We start from the raw sequence: 24,171 nt of genomic DNA on the forward strand, positions 1-24,171 counted from the left end.
TTATCAGAACTTTTACATAAATTTGATTTTTTTTTTCCCTGATGAGTATAACTTTACATATTTATGTTTCTGGGTGTTTCCAATTCACTTTAGGAGTATTTACCGGAAGAAGAAGTGGAGGAGGAGGATATTAGGAGAATGAGTTGGTGTGACAGCGACTCAATTTTGACCCAAAACCATTCAAAATCACACACACCACCACCAAAACGAGCGCGCGAATTTGGCGCATGCAAAAGAAATTAACTACCAAAAAAAACCACCATCTCTTTTCTCTCTCTGTTTTTCTTTGTTTTCTCTCTTCCCTGTCTATTAAATCATTCGATCTCTATCTATCTAAACCGTATGAGTATATATACTGTGAATTTCCTTAATTAACTGTGAAGTATTTTTTCATAATGTCGTCGACGTCGGTGAGTCATTCATTCTCTTACTGTTCCACTGCATGTTTTGGCATGATGGGGTTTATTTACTTCTGTTGCAAATCCCTCCATTTTTTCCCCTTCATTGCAATATATATTTTGTTGCCTGAGAAAGTCATCGATCCATGTGCTATGATACCATTACAAATCTTCTTTTTTTTCCTTTTATGTACGTATGTTATGATGTGATGTTTGGTTTCACGAGAAAAAACAATTAAGCAATGCCCCATAATTATATCTACTTATTAACCAGGTCTGTTAATTCGCATCAATCCTATTTTTAATTTTTTTTTCCATTTTGAATTGCTTTATTTTCTCAGTGTTTACATTGCTGGCATTCTTCCTGATCATGAGTTTTGTATCCCATTTGCTTTCATATCGCTTTGCTAGGTTGAGAGATAAACGGTATCGCAACAAGGAGGATTACATGTTGCAGATCTAACTTAACCAAAAAATTGTAAATGTTTTTCTCAAATTGTGTTAATGAATCAGTTTCCACGATTGTTAACATAATTTCTTGACATTGATGCTTCTTGAAGGATATAATTTACTGTTTATCTTTCTCTAGTTGGCTTTGTTATTTCTTCTTATTAATCTATAAATGCCAACCATGTAGCCAGTTGAATTTCAGTATTTCTGTCAGCTTCCTAAGCTTTTTCTGTGTTTCATTTTTTAGATCCCAATCGAGGTTTACTTGTGCAGGTTCCGGTACAGGAAGATGCTGGTCAGAAAACCGAAGCACTACCCCAGTCAAATAGTGCAACCAACTGGATAATCAATGTTTCAGATGTGAGTTCATCCTAGAAATTAGTAATGAACAAATAAGTAAATCCCTGTAAGAAACTGTTCAGAAATAGAATTGCTGATTTCATGAGTGGAACACTGATTGGGGCGAAGTAAATATGAAAAGATGGAAGAACAATGTATATTGAATGAATGAATGAATACAGACCTTAGGTCATGTATTTGTACAGCCAAGGCATTCCTATGAGTTAGGAATGGGAACTACATTACAGGAAAATCAGCTACAATATAGGAACTAAAATAGGAAAATAATATGTACTGATTATCTATTTCTATATAAAGATAATGTCAACATTTATCTTGTCAACACTCCCCCTCAAGTTGGAGAGTGGATATCCTGAACTCCCAACTTGCGAATCATAGGGATGAAACTTTCCTTTCCCAAAGACTTGGTCAGGATATCCGCCAACTGATGTGTAGAACTCACATATCTCGTGATCACTGAACCGTCTTGAATCTTGTCTCTAATGAAATGGCAGTCCATCTCAATGTGCCTAGTCCGCTCATGGAAAACTGGGTTGGCAGCTATGTGTAAGGCAGCCTTGTTGTCGCAAAACAATAGGGCTGCTTCATGATGTATTAGGCCCAAGTCTTTCAATAATTGACGCAGCCAAGTCAACTCACAGCAGGCTCCTGTCATTGCGCGATATTCGGCTTCAGCGGAAGAAATGGAAACTGTTTTCTGTCTTTTCGATCTCCAGGATATCAATGACGGTCCAAGAAACACACAATAGCCTGTGGTGGATCTCCTAGTGAGCGGGCAACCTGCCCAGTCTGAGTCACAATATGCTCTCAACCTGAAGTCATTATTTGATGAGAAAAATAGGCCTTGACTTGGTGCACCTTTCAAATATCGGACAACCCGAAGTGCTGCTTCCATGTGAAGCTTTCTGGGCTCATGCATAAACCTACTCAAAACATGCACTGCATAGGTTATATCCGGTCTCGAAACTGTCAGATAAATCAATCTGCCAACCAATCTTCTATACTTACTCGGTTCTTTCAACAAAACACCCTGGTCTGATAATTTTAAACCTCGTTCCATAGGAGTGTTAATTGGGGCAGCCCCCAACAGACCCACATCCTCAATAATTTCCAAAGCATATTTACGTTGACAGATAAAAATACCCTTCTTGGATGCAGAAACTTCTATGCCAAGGAAGTACTTTAGATTACCAAGGTCTTTAAGATTAAACTGACTATGCAGGAATTTTTTAGTGTCAACAATGCTAGCATGATCATTTCCAGTTATTAGAATGTCATCCACATATATCAAAAGTGCAGTAAAGAGCTTGCCTCGTGTTTTGGTGAACAAAGAGTAATCGGCTCGAGATTTGATGAAGCCAGCAGAACCCATGGCCTCCGAGAATTTTGCAAACCACTGCCTAGACGCCTGTTTCAAACCGTACAGCGACTTATGTAAATGGCACACCAGATTATTCTCCCCCTGTCGCTGAAGGCCAGGCGGTGGAGACATGTAAATCTCTTCTGCCAAATCGCCATGAAGAAAGGCGTTATTCACGTCCATTTGATGCAAGGACCACCCACGGGCTGCAGCTAAGGCAAGCAAGCAGCGCACTGAAAGAATCTTCGCTGTTGGAGAAAATGTATCCTGGTAATCTATGCCTTCCAATTGGGTGAACCCCTTTGCTACCAACCGTGCTTTGTGCCTTTCAACTGACCCATCTGATCGGAGCTTGACCTTATAGACCCATCGACAGCCAATTGGAATTTTACCAGTGGGAAGTTTGGTAAGAGTCCAGGTGCCGTTAGCTTGTAAAGCCTGCAACTCAGAAGTCATGGCCTTCTGCCACTCAGGATGAACAACTGCCTCTGAATAGGACTTAGGTTCACTGATGGTGCCGATTTGAGCAACAAAGGATCTGTAATTGGGCGTGTATCGGTGATATGAGAGGTGGTTAGACAGAGGATGTCGAGTTCCTTTGGTTGGACCCAGCGACAAAGAGAGTGATTGGTCAGTGTAAACATTAGTCATCATTCTTACTAACAAGTGACAAAAGTTGTTTTAATTGATCCTCCGAAATGCCCATGAACTGGCTGCCATCAACTTTGGGATTGGTCTCGGTAATGCTATTGGCTGGAGGCCTGGCCCAAGAACTTTCGGCCACATGATTCACTGCAGGCCTGGCCCAAGAACTCTCGGCCATATGATTCCCCGCAGGCCTGGCCCTGTTGTTGAAGCTGCGTGAGCCCGGCTGGAATCTTCCTCTCGGATGGCCCATTGGATAGCCATTTAATTCATAACACGTCTGGACCCAGTGTCCATTTTCTCCACAGTGGGAGCAATTTGGTCGTCCTCTACCTGCGAAAGTCCCCTGTCTCCGTCTGTCTTGGTTGAAACTTTCTGTTTGTCTCTCCTGTGACCGTGGTTCGTGCGAACCGTATGAACGGTTGAATCGTCCATGTCTGGCTGGGTTGGGTCTTCCTCGAACAGCCATAGCTGCACTGTTGATGGGTTCAATTGTGGCATGCGATGAAGTGAGGATTCGCTGTTTCTCTTCCTGAGAAATTGAAGAATATGCCTGCCGAATTGAAGGAAGAGGATTCATGAGGAGGATCTGCCCGCGAATAGCACTGTAAGAATCATTCAGCCCCATCAAAAATTGCATTAACTTTTGTTGATCCTGCTGTGCCCCATGGGTTGTGTTGTCATAGGATGCTAATTCATCCCACAGTCCTTTCAGTCTGGTATAATAGGAAGAAACAGACAATTGTTCTTGCTTGAAATAAGCAATTTCTCGTTGTATCTCGAAAATTCAAGGAGCATTGCTTTGGGAGAATCTCTCATTAAGGTCTTCCCAAACCTCATGTGCAGTAGAGTAATAAATCACACTGTTGGAGATGTCTGGACTGAGTGCATTGATAAGCCATGAATGCACCATATCATTACACCGAGACCATGCTGCATAACCTTCGGGATCAGTTTCTTCTGAAGGAATTTTGATTGAGTTGTTGACAAAACCTAATTTGTTCTTGGAATTTAAAGCTAAAGTCATAGCCCTCTTCCAGGTGGAATAATTATCTCCGTTTAGAGGTTTGGAGACTAAAATCAGACCTGGGTGATCGGAGTGATGAGTAAAGAAAGGATTTGAGATGTTTGATTTTGAGGGATCTGCAGGGGCAGCAGGAACGGCTGCTTGATTGTTCATGCCTGTGTTGGCTGATAATTGATTTTTTTCTGTGGACATGGTGACTGGGAAAGTAGATACTGGGTAGCCAATGTAGTGAAGGGAAACGGTGGATCAAGGAAAGTTAGGATCTTTGAATATGCTCTGATACCATGAAAAGATGGAAGAACAATGTATATTGAATGAATGAATGAATACAGACCTTAGGTCATGTATTTGTACAGCCAAGGCATTCCTATGAGTTAGGAATGGGAACTACATTACAGGAAAATCAGCTACAATATAGGAACTAAAATAGGAAAATAATATGTACTGATTATCTATTTCTATATAAAGATAATGTCAACATTTATCTTGTCAACAAAATATGCTCCAGAGTGGGCACCTAAATACCGAAACCTTACCTATCTAACATGGCGGTTTTGCTTATAATATTTCAGTACTTGGTCTCAAATGGAAATGTTAGGCCAGTAGGGATAGTTTACGAAGTTAGTTTAAACAAGGATTTCTTGGTGGAAAGTTATGTCTCTTAATCTTCCCTTTTCAGTCCTTACAGGTAAGAACAGTTAAAGTTAGCAACATTTCATTAACTGCTACTGATAGGGATATCGAAGAGTTTTTCTCCTTCTCTGGTGATATTCTATATGTCGAAATGCGAAGGTCAGTACTCTTAGATCAGAAGCCAAAAAACTGACTTATTAAAGTGACTGAGAAGAATACTTGGTGTACACTTTGTAGGGAAAGTGAAACAACTCAGCTTGCCTATGTTACATTCGAGGAGTCGCATGGAGCTGATACGGCGATGCTTCTTTCGGTATGTTCTTATTCTATTCTGGTGAATCAATGTTCATCTTTCAAGGCTAACGCGTGAATGTGTAGATGTCTTCATGTCAAGATATCCAATTATACGAGTCTGTGGCGCTCTCATGATGAAATGATTAACAGAAATGAGAGCTAGCATTCCAGGAATAGTAAAATTTCAGAAAATCAAGGCATTAATGCCAATATCTGTGGTTGAATTTGTTCTAGATATACATTGGTCACATGACATAAGGTATATAGCCAGGCCTACTGCAAGAGGAGCAGTGTTTATGCCTTTAAATGTGACCTCTTCAACCTTGAGGTTCCTCTGGAGCTGACAGTGAATGGTCCTCTAGACGATGCTGGTGGATATGCAGGCATACATGCCTTCCAAAAAACCGGCCTGTCATAATTTATCCTCATAGATTTTAACAAGAATCTTCCATGGGCAACTTAGAATTTGCATTACCTCATAGAACTCAAGTGAGATCCTCATTCCCGACCAGGCTTGGCTAGTGGTTTTAGGTGATCCGTTGAATAAGAAATGAGTGCACGTAAATTACATAAAAGAAAAGAACTGTCATTTCATTGCCTTCAAATATAATGTAAACATAATTTATTTCTCTACTGTTTTTTGTATCTTCTTTCGTATTCTGCCTCTCGATTAATTCCTTCCTATTTGACTTGCCTGGTACAGATTTTGTCTTGGAATCTATTTTTGACTTTATGTTACTGACTCAGGGAGCTATCGTAGCTGATCTTTCTGTTTTGATTACACCTGCTGAGGATTATCAACTGCCCCCTGCGGCTCTTTCATCAAAATTGGTAAATATTTTATATTTGTGTTTCTGTGTCTCTGTTATTGATAATGATCATATAATGTGATCTTGTAGCCAGCTTCTATGCGTGTGAAGTAGAATGACGTGCATAGCCAGAGTATATGGTGTTTAATTATCTGCCCTTTTTTTGGTTCAGTCGTAGGCAATAACTAGTTTAGGAAATTAAAATTCATAATATTCAATTAACCTGTAGACTATGAAAGGTAGAGGTTCCACGCATGAAATTAGATGCATTTCATGACAGTTTAAGTTAAATTCCAAAATTCTCGTGATCTTTCAGTGGGCCTTTATAAACGTGATAGCTTGAGTTTTTTTTTCTTCTTTTTTTTACTCTTCTATTTGCATAAAAATTATCTTGGGACTTTGAGATAACCAGAAGCTTGCAAAGGTTATTCATTCATATTTTAATTCTAAGAGTCTGGAATGGATTGCTATCTGTAAAAGATTTTCTCTTTCTCGTTGAATATGAACTATGGATGAACTCAAGCATGAACATGTAGCATTCGAATAAATATGGACATGGGGTGTCAACTGACGAATTTTATTCAGATTGGTTAAATAAAATCACGGTGAGTTGCCGATGCTAGATTCACCAGGCCAGTAATGTCTAACCTCCATCAGGTTTGCTTATACTTTTGTTGCTTTTAAGGGTAGTTTTTCCCTCTCGTTCCTATGCTTTCGGTAGGAGTTCAAAGATCATCACATGCATTGATATGTGAATTGAATTTTTCCTTCGTTTTCGTCTGTTTCTTTGAGCAGGGGAGGGGAGGGGAATGGGATGCACCAGGAGGTCAATTATTTTTACATTTTTATTTTTCTTTTCTACCATTCTTCAGGAGCAAAAGCCACCTGGTACTGATTCTGCTGTTAAGAAGGCTGAAGATGTGGTGAGCACCATGCTTGCCAAGGGCTTTGTATTGGGGAAGGATGCAATCAACAAGGGCAAAGCCTTTGATGAACGTATTCATCTAACTTCAAATGCCTCTGCAACAGTTGCTTCAATTGACCATAAGATTGGTCTGAGTGAAAAGCTTAGTGTGGGCACAGCTGTGGTGAATGAAAAGGTCCGGGAGATGGATGAGAAGTTCCAAGTGCTTGAAAAGACGAAAACTGTCCTTTCAGTGGCTGAGCAGAAGGCAAGCAGTGTAGGATCTGCCATCATGAGTAACCCTTACGTATCCACAGGAGCTTCATGGGTTTCAGGTGCATTTACTGCAGTGGCAAAGGCAGCTGAGGATGTGAGCGTGATGACCAGGGAGAAAGTTGAGAAGGCTGAAGAGGAAAAAATGGAGATTCCTGTCGGCGAGGGGAGCCCAGCACACATCCATCACAATGGATCTCCAGCGGGAGAGCCTCCAGTGATTCCAATTGATTCAACGGATAGCAAGCTTGCAAATATTTGAGAGATGAGGCTTCTTCTAACTACACCTGATTTTATTTTCTGTATGTATTTCCCTTGGTTTCCCCTTTGTATTTAAATGTGGGCAGTGAATTGCACACTCTTTTCTCCGTTTCAATGTGATCCTGCACTTCCACAAATTTTATTGGCATTTTGTTTAAAAATATTGCTCCCCTTCTGTATTCTTCCGTTTATGCGATTAATAAATGCAGCCAGTGCTCAATCGAGCGGAACCAGTTTCTTGTTTCAAAGAATAACGTAAAGGCTGACAATACTCCTTGCAGCCAGCCTCCCAAGGTGTACAGAACCTTAGATCAACAAGTTTGCACAGAAATTAGAAGGTTCGTGCGATCGAATTCATGAAGGCATTGGATTTAGTCATCCATGACAAGACTGATGCCTTCTCACTCCACAAGCTTATCTGGGGTTTGAAATCCTTCTTCTAGACAATGTACAGAGCTAATTCTAGACCAAGAAACCTCGGAAGGATAGTCCTGTAGAACTACGAAGAATTGAGATGTGTTTGACACAAAGATCAAATCTTTTGTGCACTCTCACGATTCAAACTATGGTAGAACAATGGAGCATTGACTCCTTTAGAAGAACAAATCCCTACAAAACCAGCTCTGCGAGACATTCCTGGACAAATAATTTCCTGGTCAAATTAAGGTATATAAACTAACCCGGTGACTTGCATTCATGGGAGTCCGAGATCAGTTTTTTCACTGTTATAACACTACTAAGCACAAGAACCGATATATGGCAGAGAGTTGCCTGCCAAGACAACAAAATGATATTGGAGAATAAAAAAAATAACTTCTGTCTGCATAATCCCATCATCGTTTTGCATAGAACATACAAAAGAATACTTGGAATATTATGTCTTTGAATTTACATGAGCCAGCTCCTTGAAAACAGATCCTGTCATTCTATATTATGAACAGTTTGGTAAAAACATGTACTGTAAAAGAAATAGATTTGTGTTACCTGTTATTATCAGGTTTTACAATTATCTTCATCTACATTAACCAGTGATGCGTGTGAGAAAAGAATGCGAGTGTACAAGAGGCGATCTTATGATCCTTCATTTCTTCTCCTGCTAGACTGCTAGCTCATATATTGCAGCAACCACTCTAGGCTCTGTTAATACCGTAGTCAAATAATTCGAATCAAATTAACAAGAAAGGCAAAATCAACACCAGCGGCACTAGCTTTCGAGAATGTGAATGTGAATGCATCAATAGCAGCACCTTCCTAGAAAAGAATTGCTTAAAAAAGAGGGTACAATTATACCGTTTTAGAAAAGATCTTTATTTGCATACCTTTATGCACTGGTGCAGGTCATTTTCGTTTGTTCTTACATGAACCTGTAAAATCAAATTGACTAATCAGAACCTAAGAGCATGTTAATTGCAGTATAACTTTAGGAATGGGCCGGGGAAAAAGTATGTCCTAGGGCAGTTTTTAGATATTTCACTGAATCATATCATACGGCAAATCTTGTCCAAAAATATTACATGAAACAAGCAACAGCACCTCCTCCAAGCATTAACAGCCCAAATCGTTTTATTTTGGTATTCGAGCAAGGCAAGCTTGTGTTGCCAATTAATATTTATACCTCGATAACTCGTCCATAGGATGCAATTTCATTGCTTTCTAGAGAAGCCAGGATGACAAGCGTGGCTGCAACTGTTGAGGGCCAATGCCTGAGTTGCTCAAGGTCTGAAAGTGCCAGCACTGCTAAGTATCTGGCCCTCTTCTCCACCACTGCACCAGCTTTCATAGCTTTCAGGTAGAACCTAATGTTCAGCATGGAAAAAGGACAAGGTTGTATTATACTTCCTAAACTACAGGTCATATGAATGACAGAAAGAACTAGAGTGTTCATATCCAAGACAGGATACAAATCTTGCTACCATAAACTATAAAGCAAAGTGGAAAGGGAAAAGGAGTTACCACATGAAATTGTGGATGGTGGGCAAGAAGCATCGGAAGTTAAGGACCTCCTGCACCAGCCATTCCATGGCCACTACTTCACTTCTGCTGTACACATTGTTCCCAATGTTGAAATTCTTTTGCCTAACACTGAAATTCCCATTATAAAACTGTCAGCGGAGCTCTCATTGACCGGAGCAGAACTTGCAGCTAGATATCATATTACCTTCAGTTTTGAGAAGTGATGGACAGCTAGCTTTGATGAAAATGAGGCAGATTATATAACCATGAAAAAGAATCAACTGGAGAGTGGTATAGGAATGTCTTAGTACTTGCAAACGTTAAGATATTAAAGTATAGTTCATCCAGTGTGTTCAAGTTAATTTGAGCCTTGATCTGGCAACAAATTGACAGCAATTTTTCTTTTCTAATAAGTCCATAAAAAATAACCACACAACACTCACTTGTGATCTGTTTCTTAAGATGATCAACAAGTTTATTCACGATCCTAAACGTTTTTTGACAATTCTATGTAAATGCAAGCCATTAGTAAGCAAAGGACTAAAAGGAAAAAATTATGCATCCAAGACTGGCACCTTGTTTCATTTTATTCCTTAGGCAATCCAGGACATGGCGACCACAAAAAAGAACGGGGAAGAGATATTTACCAGTTATAGGGCTGGTTTTCTTCAATTCTAGTGGCCAATGAAAGACAAGCTATACCAACAATTTGAAGGTGACTTTTGTTCTTGAAGAACCCTATTGCTAGGAACCGGTCCAGAAGGCTAATTGCAAGAAACATGGTCGCAAGGTCAAACTCCTTCGCAGTTGATTGCTGCATAATCAAAGCAACAGACACGAATTCAACATGCGATTACCATTTTTTTAACATAAGTGATTACCATTTAATTAGAAGAACATTAGGCACACATTGCTCATACAGATTGTCAATTGAAAGTCCAAAAATGATGAACAAGTGATTAACAACTGTTGTTGATTAGTGTTTAGTGCCTTGAAACCACTACAAAAAGCTCAAGTCTAAATGACAAAAATACCCTTGGTAAATAAAAAGAAAAAACGAGCCACAGAGAAAATCTAGTTTAATCTAGTACAAGGACAGTACTGACCATACCACAAATGGTACAATTGCTAGACCCGTCAGTATTAAAGTCCAAAACCCAAATCTCAAACTATGACGTGTCACAACCCCATTTGCTTAACACTTCACGTAGTAGAATCTCCAGTGTAGAGGACATCTTCCATAATAGAAGGAATCAACTTCTTCAAACGTGTGTGTATTGACAATAAAAAAAATAGCAAACTGTCGCAAAATCGCCGCATCCGAGCAATTGATTTGTTAGCTACCGCGATTAATTATAAAAAACTTACCTCGATAATCCAGTGTACCATCTGCAACCGTTGCTCGAGGATGAGATCGCCGAACTCAGTGGTGGTACGGTACAATTCAGTGTAGTCGTGCAAAAACAATTGCCTTCTCTCTCTTTCTCTCAATCTCCTGTAGCTCTCCTCATCTTCCTCATCGTCCAATCTCGCAAACTAAAGCAATAAAAACAAATGAAAAGCACAGAAATTAAACTAATTAAAAAACAATAAGAGCATTAAAACACAGCAAAATAACACGAAAACAACAGTAATTGTTGATTCAAAAACTCACGGCGAAATTCTCTTGATACTCTGCTTCAAGGAGTGATGATGATTTTGTAGTTTCTAGAGGTAAACTCGATCGCGAGAATTGCTGTCTAAACTGGAGCAACAGGGAATAAGTCTGCGAAGGATTCGAATCACTTACGGACTTCTCAGAAAAATCGCTTCCAGATTCGAAGAAAATAGACGGCGTGTAATCGTCAGAGAAATCGAGGTCGTCCGATGAATACTTTTCCCGGAATATCTCCGATTGCAGCTCCGAGAACAAAGTCTCCTGACAAGACGAGTAATCCGAAACTCCGTCGTCCACATACAACTCCTCTGTACAAGCCAGGTCATCACTTTCTCCTCCTCCTCTTCCCAAGCTGTTTGGCTTCTTCTGCTTCTCTACAACACACTCATTAACAGAAACTGCATCGTTTCTGGAAATCTCAGAGAGGTCTGTCTCTCTGTTTGTCGTCGTTTTACGTGATAAGCAAGATTCCACGCCTGAAGCCGCAGACACGGCGTCATCTTCTTTAATCTCCGAGGAAATTTTCCTCGAATTGAGATTTTGGTGAAGAGAGGGAAAGGTAGAAGTGTAATTGACTTGAATTCCTTTGGAACTACTATTTTTCGAATCCTCCACACAAGAAGATTCACCCACTTCTACTTCGAATGATGTCCTCTCTTTCTCCTTGTTCTTGTAGTATGATCTCGTGATCCTCCGAAACGGTGAGTCTTCGAACTTTCTCTTCCTGATCAGACTTGATTCAACTGTAACTCGGCTTGAACCGCTAGAAACTTCATCGCCGAAGTGAGAGCAGGAGATCGAATCCACAGAGACTCCTTTGTTCTTATTGAGAGAGAGATTAGTGGAGAGTAAAATTGGTGAGATCTGAGAGCGGACTTGTAAGTGACGCTTGCTTCGCTGCTTCTTCACGATGCACGGTGGTTCTCGCTCGATTTTCTTATTCACTCTGCTGCTGCTGCTCTGTTTGAGCTTCATTTTTGTTTTGCAAAGTTTGAATTCCAGGAGAGAGATGGGGAGAGTTTGTGCCTTTTAAATTCTGTTATTGGATACTGAAAATGAAAATGAGAGAGTGAGGAGTGAGAGTTGTTATTGGTATAGTCGTGGACACTGGAGAGTTGAGGAAGGCGGTTATGGACGTTGGTGATGGAGTGCGTGCTTTTTCTTGTGAGGGGGGGCACGTGGGAATCAGCTTCACGCAGGTCCATGGTGCACGATCAGATATCGGTTCTCTTGGCTAACCAGGATTGATCTGGACTGTTCACATATGGATGCTTGGTGGGTCCAACAGAATCGGTGGTTCACGTGTAACTACGTCTTCATAGTCCAATTTTTTACAAAAACAAAAAGAACTAAGGACATCATTAATTTGTTTTTGGTGCTTAAAATTGTAGTATAATTAATTTTATTTTACATCCAACAACACAAGACTTAATGATATTAGAGGTACTCATGATATGGATTTTTTATGCAATTTTTTTTTTAATTTTAATTTAGATAATTGAATCTCTAAGATTTGATCTATTACAAAAGAGAGATATATTGGCTATGTTTTAAGACAAAACATTAATTAAAAATAATAAAAAATATATTAAACATCAAAATATTTGTTAAAAATCAAAACAATAATTTATTTAAACTTATTTCTAGAAATTGCTTTGTGATTTTTATTTAAATTATAATTTTTTATAATTTATTTTAAAAAAACAAAAACAAACCCAGAGATTTTTTATTAATTTATTCTAGATTTTTTTTTGTTTTTTTAGCTGAGTGCGTTTTATTTTCAAAAGCCAAGCTAAATAAAATAAATAAATTTTATACAAAAACTATAAGATCTCGAACTTGTAAAAAAAAAAAAAGAAAACTCATGAAAAAAAAATGAAAATCATGCTTATGAAAAAAAGTACAAGATAAATCAAGTATGTTTTTCAAGAAATGGGGTGATGTAGGGAGAACAAACAATGGAAGTTGTCATCGCCATTCCATGATCCGGCGGCTTGGTTCAAGGCTCCAAGCAATGTTTTTTTCTTAATTATATTCAAATCACACTATATTAATTATCAATTAGCTTAACGAAAAATTAATAATAAACCACGGCTAAAATTAATTAGAATATGAAGTAAGCAATAGTACATGATTTAACACATGAATTATTGTACTCCAAGTAATTAATGGTATGGATGAAGGCATGTCCAGTGATTATTTTATTTTATTTATAATTTACCAAGAAGAAAACAGAAAATGTTCTTGCAATTGACTTTTTTTGGGGGGGAAAAACAAACAAACTCGTGACCCTCCTTGCTTGTTTTGCGTTTCGTTTTGTAAGGCCCTGCTGTTGTTGTCGTTTTGCTGGGTCTCGCTTTTATACACTAATTTTCTATTTTTTAATGATAAATGGATCATTTATATTTTATAATGAGATTAGTGCATTAAAAAAACTAATTATTCTTGTAGTCTCTCCTAAAATTCTTAAGCGATTTTCGGAAAATCATATATATGAAAGGGAACAACGCCCTCGGGATCTAATGATTTTTCAATTTTTTATATTCATATCAAATGGCTTGGTTTAAACTGGAAAAAAAATACATATTTTTTTTCTGGGAAATAATCTCTTACGACATCAACGTGAACAAGTTTAAAAGAACAACAAAGGGAGACAGGTCCATCTTAAAGAAGCCAGAAGGTGTACGCAGGAGTGGAATTAGGGGGGCTGGCAGGTGCATGGCCCTGCAAGGAAAAAAAAAATCCTGCTCTTTCCTTTCTTAAATTAAATTTTTAGTTTTAAAAATAAAACATTTTAAATTTTGACCCAGCTAAAATATTTTCTCTAATTTGACCCCTCCAAACTAAAATTTCTAACCTCGCCCAGTTAAATCAATTTGCAAGTCATGTCAAATGAAACCTAAGTTTTGTTTTTTTTTAAATTTAAATTCATGAAGGTAAACTAATTGGAGTTAAGAGACGCCCAGCTCGATCGTAAGAAAGAAAGAAAAATTAAATCAATAAATTATAAATTAATGAGATAATTATATAAAAAACTCTCATGATTTATTTATTTATTATTTTACTTTTATTCTTTTAAAAATTACATCTTACATTTTTTACAAGCTAAAATCAAACAAACTCAAATCAAACACCATACCTTCCTAATAAGGAAACAAACCCTTGTCATAAAACCATAAAATTCAAAAAACCCATATCATAAAACCAAAAGATTCAAGAAACCCTTATCATTAATTGACGTAGTTTTAATCTTCCCTTTTACTGATTTTCAAATCTGTTTTCTCCTTTTCTTTTCTCGTCCTCTTCCTTTTTGTTTTTCTATTATTTTTACAAGTTAGTTTGATCAACTTTGTCTTGGGTTTTCAGAAGGGGGCTTTTTTTCAATGAAGAGAGAAAGGAAGGAGATAATGTATATTGCTCCAGACTTGGGTTAATGGACTAGCCCTAGGTTTTGAACCCTGCATTTGTACATGTTGCTTGACAATGTCCTGACTTTTTATTCTATTGGAATTTGGACAAAGGGATAAGCATATAAATTGTTATGCCTAGGATACTGTTCAACATGGTGAAAAAAGATGTTGAAGGAGATGGAGGATGGGCAATGATCACGATTATAATTTTGCTCTTAAATTATTTTAATTTCTCAATTACAGATTTTTATTGAAATCACTCAACAGAAAAAAAAACATTTCCCTACAAAAAAAAAAATAAATAGAAATCCTTACGAGAGAATTTCTGAAAATTCGGGGATAAATTTGATAACTGTTTGGTGGTAGAATCGAGACTCCCTATATATATAGTTGTAGGGTATGATATTCCCTTTCTCAGCATTTGTTTTTATTAATCTGATGAACTGTTTGAACAAAAGAAATCAATAAAATCCAATGCAATTCGTCTGGTGAATTGAGTAGTGAAATTAAGCAAACAGTGGAGGAAGCGAAAGGATGGAATTGTGCAGCCTTTGAATTTCAGGTTTGTCTCTACAAATATTTTCAGGCGATCATAAATGTGGATCTCCTTGACATTTTTCCATAAATTAGTCAGAGGCATAGATGGACTGAGTTACAAGAATTTAAACATGTCTAAACTTTTCTGTTTCCCCCTTTTATGATCCTGATAGGCAAGCGTGCTTGGACCTAGTGGGATCTAACCTGGCTATTGTAATCCTGTGAGTAAAAACTGATCAAACCTCATTACCATCCATGATGTGGTCAACTGTTTCCCTTTCCTTTTGTATTTTACATATAACACTAACTAGTACAAACGTTTTCCTCTCCAGCATCTTCTTAGTTTTCAGTTTCCATGGTAGTTCCACTGCTCATGCTATGTGCACTGCTTTCTGTTCACTCGACCCTTGTTTAATTATATGCCTCGAACTGGAATTTTCTGTTGTGAAGATGCCAGAATGAAGCAGAACATTTCATGTTTCTTACCATTCAGCTTTTAGTTATGAGAAGTTTAAGTGAAGCTAGACTTACTAAATAAGGGGGAACAAGCATGAGTTGTGTGTCAAAATTATGTCAATTTTTAAGTATAATAAAAGGGCATTCATGTATTTAATTGATCCTTTTCTTTGTTCTGAAAAAAATGTACATTTGCTATATTAGTCTTCAATCGTGCAGCTCCAAGGTTCTAGGTTTAACACATGTAGACATGCATAAACTTTAGACTCAATTGTACTTTCATGCTTGCGATCACTCCACTACTTAATTGGAACTCGGTGTCATGTGCTAGATAGGATGAGAAACACATTTTTATTGGCTTCTCTGTTGAATGATGTTCAGGATATGAAAGCTGATGAATTCCTCTTGTTTTTGGCAGTCACTTGTGAGGGTACTAGAGTCTGGTGCTGGGGCTACACCTTGCTATTCACTAATTTTGTTTCAAGACTTGTTCGTGTCCACGACGCTTTCACCTGTATGGTTTGATCTCCATGGCCCATCTGATCTTCCTGGCTTCTTAATTTATACTATATGCTGCTGCTATACTCTTCAAACTTTATTTGCCTCTCGAGAATTAAATAAATCTCATAGTGACACAATTCTGATGATGATTTTGATCGAATGATAACCTTTATCACATTATTTTTGCCAGGATGACACCATAAATTTATTTTCATATATAGTTCAAAGGTTGACTCCTCATGCTCTATCATCTGGAGTAAGTTCATGGTCCTATCTACGCAGAAGAAATACTCCTTCTTATGTTGTTGTAGGGCCTACATTTGCCACCGTCTCTGTTTCTGAACAGCTCCATCACTTGCATGCTACCTCTCCTAGCCAAGATAACAGTTATGATGTTAAAAAGCCCTTGCAGCACAACAGATGGCAAACAGATGGATAGCTAGGATCTTTTAAGTTTTGGGTCTATGCCTTACCACCAAATCAAGCAAGTGAAAACAGAAAAGATGAAGAAATCAAGTTATGTCAATGAATTTGCTTGGTGCTAGTAGCAGCAGTATCCGCACCCTGCAGTGTTTCTGCTCATATTATAGAGAGTTGTGATCTGGGGACAGGTGCAGTTAGTATAAACCTTTGTCCCTTAGTTACAGGGCTAGTTTTAAGAGTTTTGTGTCCTGCTACTTATCCTTCTTTTGTTGGAGAAGTGCAGAGTTAGAACAAAAGGAGTATCAAATTTGAGTAAATAGCTTTAAATTAACTGTAAGTAACAATGTTAACTGAAGTCGAAGTTTATCTAGATATACTTCAAACTTTGGTTGGTTAGTCGAACCTCAGCCCCGTGCACGGTCCAAATGAATGCTAAATCTTGGCACTTGGTGGCTTTATTTAGAAGTTTGACATTGTTTTGTTAATTGAGGGTGCTGTTGACGTTGAATTTTTTTCATGTTGTTGTGTTGCAGGAATCGTTACTTGCCATGAGTAAGCTTAGAGAAGAGTAGAGCAAAATGGGATAGAGCAGATCGTGACAAAGATTTGGATATATGTACTAGAGCGAAAAACAATGCTTGGGTTATTGCCTGAACTCCTCTGATGCCATTGAGAGGTTCAGCAATAGCTAGCCCAGTTCTTAAAGTGACTGCACTATCATCAATATATTTTGTTCCCTCCATCATCCTTGACACTTCCAATAGCGCCTCCTCTTTGGATTGGGAAAAATATGCTGGCTGTATGTTTATTGATTCTCACATGATTAGAATGAGCTGGATGCATGTATGAGCACGAATTGTTTTGTTTCTTCCTCCACTTCTTCTCATGTAAAGAGGGACCCTTCATAATTTCTTAACAGCGACGTTCAGGACAGGAAGTAAAAAAACGTATCTTTTGTGTATAATGCTATGGCTAATCCCTACATTTCGATTAAGGGAAATTTTGTCAAGATCAACCCTTCATGAAATAGTTCTTAGTGAAAATTTGTCAAGACAAATACCACACCAGGCCGGATGTCAACGAAGGAGTTAGAGCCTGTTTATGTTTATTATTGTAGAAGTAGGTGTTTTTTAAAATATAAAAATAAACAAACATTCACGGTTTCGTTTTTTAGAGTGTGTTTGGTATTGTGGTAGCTGTTGTGGTTGTGGTTTAAAAAAAGTTGTTTTATAAAAAGTACTTTTAGTTGAGGTTGGTTTGAAAAAATAGGTGTTTGGTTAAAACTGTGGTTGAAATTGAGGCTGAATAAAAAGTAGTTTAATATGTTTGGTTAAGAGTGCTTTTGAAATTGAGGTTATAAAATAATTTTAAAAATATATATTAATACTGATGATTTTTAATTTAAATTTTATGGATTTAATTATTGCTATTACTTCATAAAATAAATAATATTTTATATAAAATTAGATAAAATATTATCAGGAATAAAATTGATTTGATATTACAGTGCAAGTGCATTTAATTCACTCTAAACTAATTTTTTTTTAAATATATATACAAAAAACAAAACACACTTAAAAAAAAAAAAAAAAGTTCACGTGAACAGTGCAAATAAATTGCACTGTTGGCGTGCACAGTGCAAATGAATTGCACTGTGCACGTCAATTAATTTTGAGAAGCAGCCAGGAGCTGCTTCTCAAAATTCGCGTGCAAAACACGAATTTTCATGGGGCCCACTGAAAATTAATTGTGTTTTTTACATTACCAAACGTATTGTTTGTTGTAGTTGCTTCAAACGCAGAAGCAACCACGCAAACAAACGGACTCTTAGTAAACGCTGTCAAAGATCCCTAATCGGCTAATCGCGTTCTGAATTTGCCAGAATGTAAGTTCCAAAATAGCCCCTATAAAGCGGTGTGGGGTTCCGAGCTAATTTGTCACCAGAAATGAGGGTTGGGCCGAAATGGTTAAAACTGAAGGAAATGAGCCGGGTCCAATCATGGCCCAAAATCCCAGTACTCATTGCAAAAGCTTGCTAGGGTTTTGGGGTGACCGGCCGCCAGACTTCAAATCATCTACGCTATTATAAAAGCAACGCCCCCCTCCTACATTCTTTACTCGGATCTGCCCTCTTGCTTGCCAAAGCGAAAATCAGCTACATAAACTTTTGTTTCAGCTTGCTGTTCTCTGTTTCTTATTTTCTGCGACATGAAGAGGAGGTGAGGTGATTAGTTTTCTTGGCTTTGTTATTTTGATAATAATGAATAATGAATAATGAATAATGAATGTCTCTAATGATGATCAAAACTTTCGTTCTTCTGACATTTTAAAACCATGTGGAAGTTTTTATGGAGACCTGAACTGAAGAGACATTTTTTCTAACGTTTTTTCTTTTCTTTTCTTTTTTGTATTTTCATCTTGGTGGCTTACGATTGAGCAAATCTTCTTCTTATTTTCTTGGCTCTATTGCTCATGATTAGTTTCAAACTACAAGTGTAAAGATGTTTATATAGCCTCTAATGATGATGATTATTATACTTTCGTTCTTCCGAGTTGTACCGTGCGGAAACATTTTTGGAGACCTGAACTGAAGAGGCCTGTCTTTTATTGTTGATTTTAATGATTCATGTTTCTCGGGTGTGTGGTTTTTTAGCCCATTAATGTTTTCTTTGGGATTTCTTATGTTACTTCTTGTATCTTAGTTTGAATTCAAAATGTATCTGGTTTTATCCGGGAAGGTTTCAGTTTCCGATTTATTTTCCTTGAGTTAAAAAATTTGATCTGTAATTTATGTTATCAACTTGTCATTTTTGTTGGAGACCTGACCTGAAGAGCTGTAAAAATGATCTTCAATGCCCATTCTGTTTTGTTTCACTTTCCGCGCATCAGTGAGAGATGGATGTTGTCTTTCCGAAGTCAGGAAATGTAAAACAGAAATATATAACAAGATGTGAATCTATATTAGAGTATAGTAATATAGAACTCGTTGAATAATTTCAGAGTCATTTGTAATATAAACAGTATGTAAATGCTTTTGCTTCCATGGAGAATCAATAGGCCCTACGACCCCTCACAGCACAACCTGGACATTTATGGTATGAACAATTCTATAACTGTGTGATGTTCAACACTACTCGTTATGATTCTTTTTCCTGGATGTTGCTCATCTATTTCACTGTTATTGGTAATTAAAGTGTTTTCGTTTATTTTACCAAATTTAACAACATTTTCCCCTATCATGCCTTTCTAATTATGCTTTTCCATAAATTTTTGTTAATGTTTTCTCTTAGTTTTTATGACTCGATAAGGATACATTTTGCCACACTGCACGTCATACTTCAGTTCCTGTTAGCACTAGTTTCTGCTGGCTTCATTAGTTTTGGAGGTTTCTTGCAAAATTAATTGCTGCCAGGGGGTAAGAATGAGAGGAAGACGAGTTAGGCACAGAACCACTTTCTGTGTTGATGAGTGTCAAAAATATTACTCGAGAAAGAGAGCTGCTTGGCTGTGAAAAGAGCTATCTTTGATCGACACTGCAAGGAAGGTTCTTGAAAATGTCAGGGAGATGTGGACAGGATGAGGATTTTCTTATTCTGTCTTAATTTGAATCTAAATAACCCCTCGATTTCTTATCTAAATTAATTGTTGTAGGGTGTTAAGAAACAGGAAGACAAGTTTTATTTTCTGATATAAAAATATGACACAGTTTTGGGGCTGATACTTGGCTTTTCGAGTTTCTCTCTGGGCGTGATAAGTGAAATCATCCCCTTTGTCACTTGTTGCCATTTCTAAGCTTAGCTTTAAAACGATGACAGTTGAATATAAGATTTACGATGGAGCATGGATCTCTCACGCTTATAAGATTTTCGTTGGAGCAATCTAAGCTAATTCGAGGAGAGATGATTTTTCATGAAGACGCCGGATTTCGTCCACTTCGCAGTTTTGCTATAGAACGCCAGAATTACTGGCTTGAGGTAGCTGTCTTTTGCATTAAAGCGTAGACCAAATTCTTCAATGCAAAAGGGCCCAGAGGTGGGCAGTAAAGTCTTCGGAGTGTATGGGCCTTTGCCATCAACTTGAAATTTAAGGGTTATTTTTTATCATTTTCTGTTTTTGTTTGAGAAGGCAACTTGAGCCTTCAGGAATTGGTTAGATAAAGAGGTGTTACTTGTTTCCCTGGCAGTTAAAACATCATATATAAATACATGTAATTTGTGAAAGTTTATATGGGCATTTAATTACATTCCCTGCTGTCCATCTCACCTTCAAACCAAAAATAGCCCGTGCTCTGGATATTTCTTTATACTGCACGAACAAATGGTAGTGGGCCTAGTGGCACTGTTAAAGTAATATAAAGCCATAAAGGTATTAGCCCGTGCTCTCTGTTCCTTGTCCTCATCTCCGCTCTTAGATGTCAGGGCGTGTGGCTGGCACTGGTGTTCTTACACGTGGAACACGGCTGACTCTGATAGATTCTCCTCTTTTGGTGCAACCTTTCGTCATTCCCTATCGATGTGCGCGGGGCTGGCACGTGAGCGAACAATAATGAGCGAGTCTCAAATTTAATCCTTCAATTATAACACATATCACAATCGAGTCTCAAAGAAAGATTATTTTCAGTTAGGTTTTTAAATTTTTCAATTTCCCTTCTTCGTCCATGTTCTTGAATAGATTTGAGAATACGACAATCAGTGCACTCTTGGAAAATGCCAAAGAAAACGTGGGAAAAAAAGTTGGCATCAAACTAACATGATGCCACGGGTAGCGCGTGTCAAATTATGTTGTTTTTTTTTTAAGTTCAATACAAAATTGAAAAATTGTTTTTTATTTTTATGCTATTGAATTCTAGCATAATGTTTTCTTTTTTTCTTTTTTAACTCCATTTTCATATAAAATTATAATATTATTCTGGTTTTGAACTATCTCTTACGTTTTTGTTCTGTTTCCTTCAAATCCTGAGTTTGGAATGGTTTGTATATAATTAATTATATACAAAGAGAGGCGTGTGCTCCGCACACTTCCACAGGGCACCAAATCACGGCTCCACATGCAAGTGTCTTTTATTATTGTTTCTTGTCTTTTTCAAATTTGTAATTTTGTCTTAAATCTCTCAGTGGCTATCAACATCCAGTCATCCACAACAGTCTTGTGCTGCCACACACACGCCAGTTACAATCTTGTGAAGGTGCTGATCTCACTGAGCACATGCTTACTTGATTGGCATTTTAATTTAGTATTCAGATTTAATTGTTTCAGGAAGAGAGAGGTTTCAAATGGAATCGATATCCAAATAAAAATATATTTAATTGAAAAGACAGATGAAAATGTAAAATAAAACAATTATAAAATGTATTTTTATGTTCTTAAAACTTAATGAATATTAAGATTTTTTTTTTTTACGAGATAGTAATAAAAAATTAACAGCAAAACTACCAACTCAACTCATTACTGGTAACAGAAATATCAGAGATAATGATAATGATACTAGTGAGTTAATTATCATCTGACTGGGCGGTCGTGCTTGACCAGCCACCCCATGGTCCTGAAACCGGTGAACCCAACCTTTTCATCTTCCCAAATAGCAGCAACACACGCATGACCTAATTAGACGTGGACCCAATTTCAAGAAATGGAAAAGCTTCATTAATTCGGTTTAATTAAGCTCTACACCTTCTCTATATATTGTTTAATTATCATAGGTGTCTCTGATGGTCTCACAGTCCCTTTTGCCCTAGCCGCTGGATTTTCCGGTGCCAATGTGACATCCTGCATCATTCTCGTTGCCGGCATTGCTGAGGTTGTTGCTGGTGCCATCTCCATGGGACTTGGCGGGTGATGCTAACATTTTTAATCAAGCCGCTTTCTTAGCTTGGCTATAGGGTTTAGATAATCCATGGCTTATTACAGGTTTTGTAAAACATGAACAGATGTTAACTCGTTCCGTGATGATTGGTGCAGGTGCCTTGCAGCAGAAAGCGAAGCTGACCATAAAATGAGGAAACTAAAAAGTGTCGCTGGCCATACTTGGTTTGCGTAGAACATGGCCAGCGGCGTGTCGTTGTGCATGCAACCAAAAGAAAAAATAGAAAAACATAAAACGATAGGCCCACGACTATGGGCGACGCCAACAGCTTGCATGTTACAGCAACCAGGTCTGGTAAATTTTACAGGTTGAAAGGCAACTTAAATTCTATTAAAAATATATTTTAACTAAAACAATAAAAAAAATATTTTAAAAAAATATTGAGAAGACAATATATTAGAATAACTTGAATTTACTTGGATTTGTTAAAGGAAAGATACAGCTAATCATAGCTTTCCTATTGTATCACAATCACTGAGATTTCCTTATTAGAATAGGTTTCCTACTTAGACTAGAATTATCACCCTGTATAAATATTGTAACTACGGCCTCTTGTTTAATCAATTCAGTAATACAATACTGCAGTATTTTCACATTCTTTCATGGTATCAGAGCACTCACATTGGTGACCCTGCACAAAAAAAAAAAAACCTTCTGCCACCACAACAAAACCAAACAAAACAGAGCACCCACATTGGTGACTCTGTACACACACTGCCCCTGTCATCACAAGTATAATACCAACACAAATAAGCAAACATGAGTGATAACATAGCCGACCCACTGACCCTGCATCATTCAGACTCATCTGGTCTTGTTCTTGTTTCCAAACCCCTTGAAGGACATAATTATTGATAGTGGAGTCGATCAATGCGCATTGCTTTAAGTGCCAAGAATAAACTAGGATTCATTAATGAAACCATCAAACCCCCAGAAAACACCGATGCTAGATTTGTTGTTTGGCAACGATGCAATGATATGGTGTTATCATGGATTCTACATTCATTAAACCCCGACATCGCAAGCAGTGTACTTTACTGCACTAGTGCATCCATGGTGTGGAATGATCTTAAAGATCGATTCTCACAAAGTAACGATTCCAGAATTTATCAAATTCACCAAGAAATCGCCGAACATCGATAAGGAGACCTTACAATTTCAGAATATTACACCAAACTCAAAACCCTATGGGATGAATTAGACTCTCACCATGAACCTCTCACCTGCACCTGTGACGGTTTAAAGGCATATGCCTCCAGAGAAGAAAAGGAGAGAGTTATGCAACTCTTGATGGGTCTTAATGAACCCTATTCCACCATGCGCGGCTCAATTCTGATGATGTCACCGATCCCCGACACACGCCGCGTCCATGGCTTAATCCTCCAACATGAGCGACAAATGGATGTAGCAACTCGACAGATCACATCCCATGCTATGCAAATCAGTCGCTCTATCAAAGGTGGCACAAGATCGAGCATCTCAATGGGCATGTGATCACCTGGTGCTAGTTATAGGGATGGCAAGCACAGAAAGCCCTTAAGTTGTTCTTATTGTCATGGAGATACCTTCACAGTTGACAAATGTTATTTTTTTAATGGTTTTCCTGTGGGCCATAGGCTACATGGAAAAAATATCAAGCCGAGAAATCACAACCCCACAGCTTACAGTACTGCAAAGGAGACCATCCCATTACATGACAACAAACCCAACGAGAGCCCGACCTTCACCACCGAAGAATACAATCAACTGATTGCTCTTTTATATAACCGAACCGGTAATTTTCCACTTACGAATGCAACAGGTATTGTTACACCAACATGCAATCTTTCACAGCATGACCCACATTCAAATATACATTGGATAATGGACAGTGGAGCATCTGACCATATCTCATGTTTGGCACCTACGCATAATATTATCAATACTCAGCATGATTTTGTCAGTTTACCTAATGGGG

At 37.8% G+C, this 24,171-nt stretch overlaps 2 protein-coding genes and 2 non-coding genes across 4 annotated transcripts; 3 read left to right on the plus strand and 1 right to left on the minus strand.

Annotated features, from left to right (window-relative positions):
- LOC118046615 (binding partner of ACD11 1) lies at positions 1-7,575 on the plus strand. Its single transcript, XM_073411581.1, has 6 exons — positions 1-410; positions 1,122-1,208; positions 4,920-5,032; positions 5,111-5,186; positions 5,915-5,998; positions 6,849-7,575. The coding sequence occupies exons 1-6, from the start codon at positions 396-398 to the stop codon at positions 7,413-7,415; spliced, it is 942 nt and encodes a 313-aa protein (XP_073267682.1). The 5' UTR covers positions 1-395; the 3' UTR covers positions 7,416-7,575.
- Positions 7,576-8,219: 644 nt separating this feature from the next.
- On the minus strand, positions 8,220-12,181 carry LOC118046459 (cyclin-SDS). Its single transcript, XM_035055368.2, has 7 exons — positions 11,022-12,181; positions 10,736-10,903; positions 10,015-10,181; positions 9,368-9,496; positions 9,030-9,210; positions 8,734-8,778; positions 8,220-8,551 (listed from the first exon to the last, which is right to left on the minus strand). The coding sequence occupies exons 1-7, from the start codon at positions 11,997-11,999 to the stop codon at positions 8,519-8,521; spliced, it is 1,701 nt and encodes a 566-aa protein (XP_034911259.1). The 5' UTR covers positions 12,000-12,181; the 3' UTR covers positions 8,220-8,518.
- A 6,457-nt stretch (positions 12,182-18,638) lies between these two features.
- Positions 18,639-18,722, plus strand: LOC118046628 (small nucleolar RNA Z159/U59). Its single transcript, XR_004687211.1, has one exon. It is a non-coding gene; the product is annotated as a small nucleolar RNA Z159/U59 (small nucleolar RNA).
- A 141-nt stretch (positions 18,723-18,863) lies between these two features.
- Positions 18,864-18,948, plus strand: LOC118046627 (small nucleolar RNA Z159/U59). The gene has a single exon (XR_004687210.1). It is a non-coding gene; the product is annotated as a small nucleolar RNA Z159/U59 (small nucleolar RNA).
- The last annotated feature ends 5,223 nt before the right edge of the window (positions 18,949-24,171 follow it).

Source organism: Populus alba, chromosome 10, assembly GCF_005239225.2.
Source record: "Populus alba chromosome 10, ASM523922v2, whole genome shotgun sequence".
NCBI classification, from domain to species: Eukaryota; Viridiplantae; Streptophyta; class Magnoliopsida; order Malpighiales; family Salicaceae; genus Populus; species Populus alba.

What these genes read in the sequence shown, in the direction of transcription:
- LOC118046615 (XM_073411581.1), top strand. An exon ending in CTATATGTCGAAATGCGAAG is followed by an intron (nt 5,033 to 5,110) that starts GTCAGTACTCTT and finishes TACACTTTGTAG; the next exon opens with GGAAAGTGAAACAACTCAGC. An exon ending in ATACGGCGATGCTTCTTTCG is followed by an intron (nt 5,187 to 5,914) that starts GTATGTTCTTAT and finishes TTACTGACTCAG; the next exon opens with GGAGCTATCGTAGCTGATCT.
- LOC118046459 (XM_035055368.2), bottom strand. Translation starts at nt 11,999, where the DNA reads ATGAAGCTCAAACAGAGCAGCAGCAGCAGAGTGAATAAGAAAATCGAG. An exon ending in TGGTACACTGGATTATCGAG is followed by an intron (nt 10,182 to 10,735) that starts GTAAGTTTTTTA and finishes TTGATTATGCAG; the next exon opens with CAATCAACTGCGAAGGAGTT. An exon ending in ACCTGCACCAGTGCATAAAG is followed by an intron (nt 8,552 to 8,733) that starts GTATGCAAATAA and finishes CGGTATTAACAG; the next exon opens with AGCCTAGAGTGGTTGCTGCA.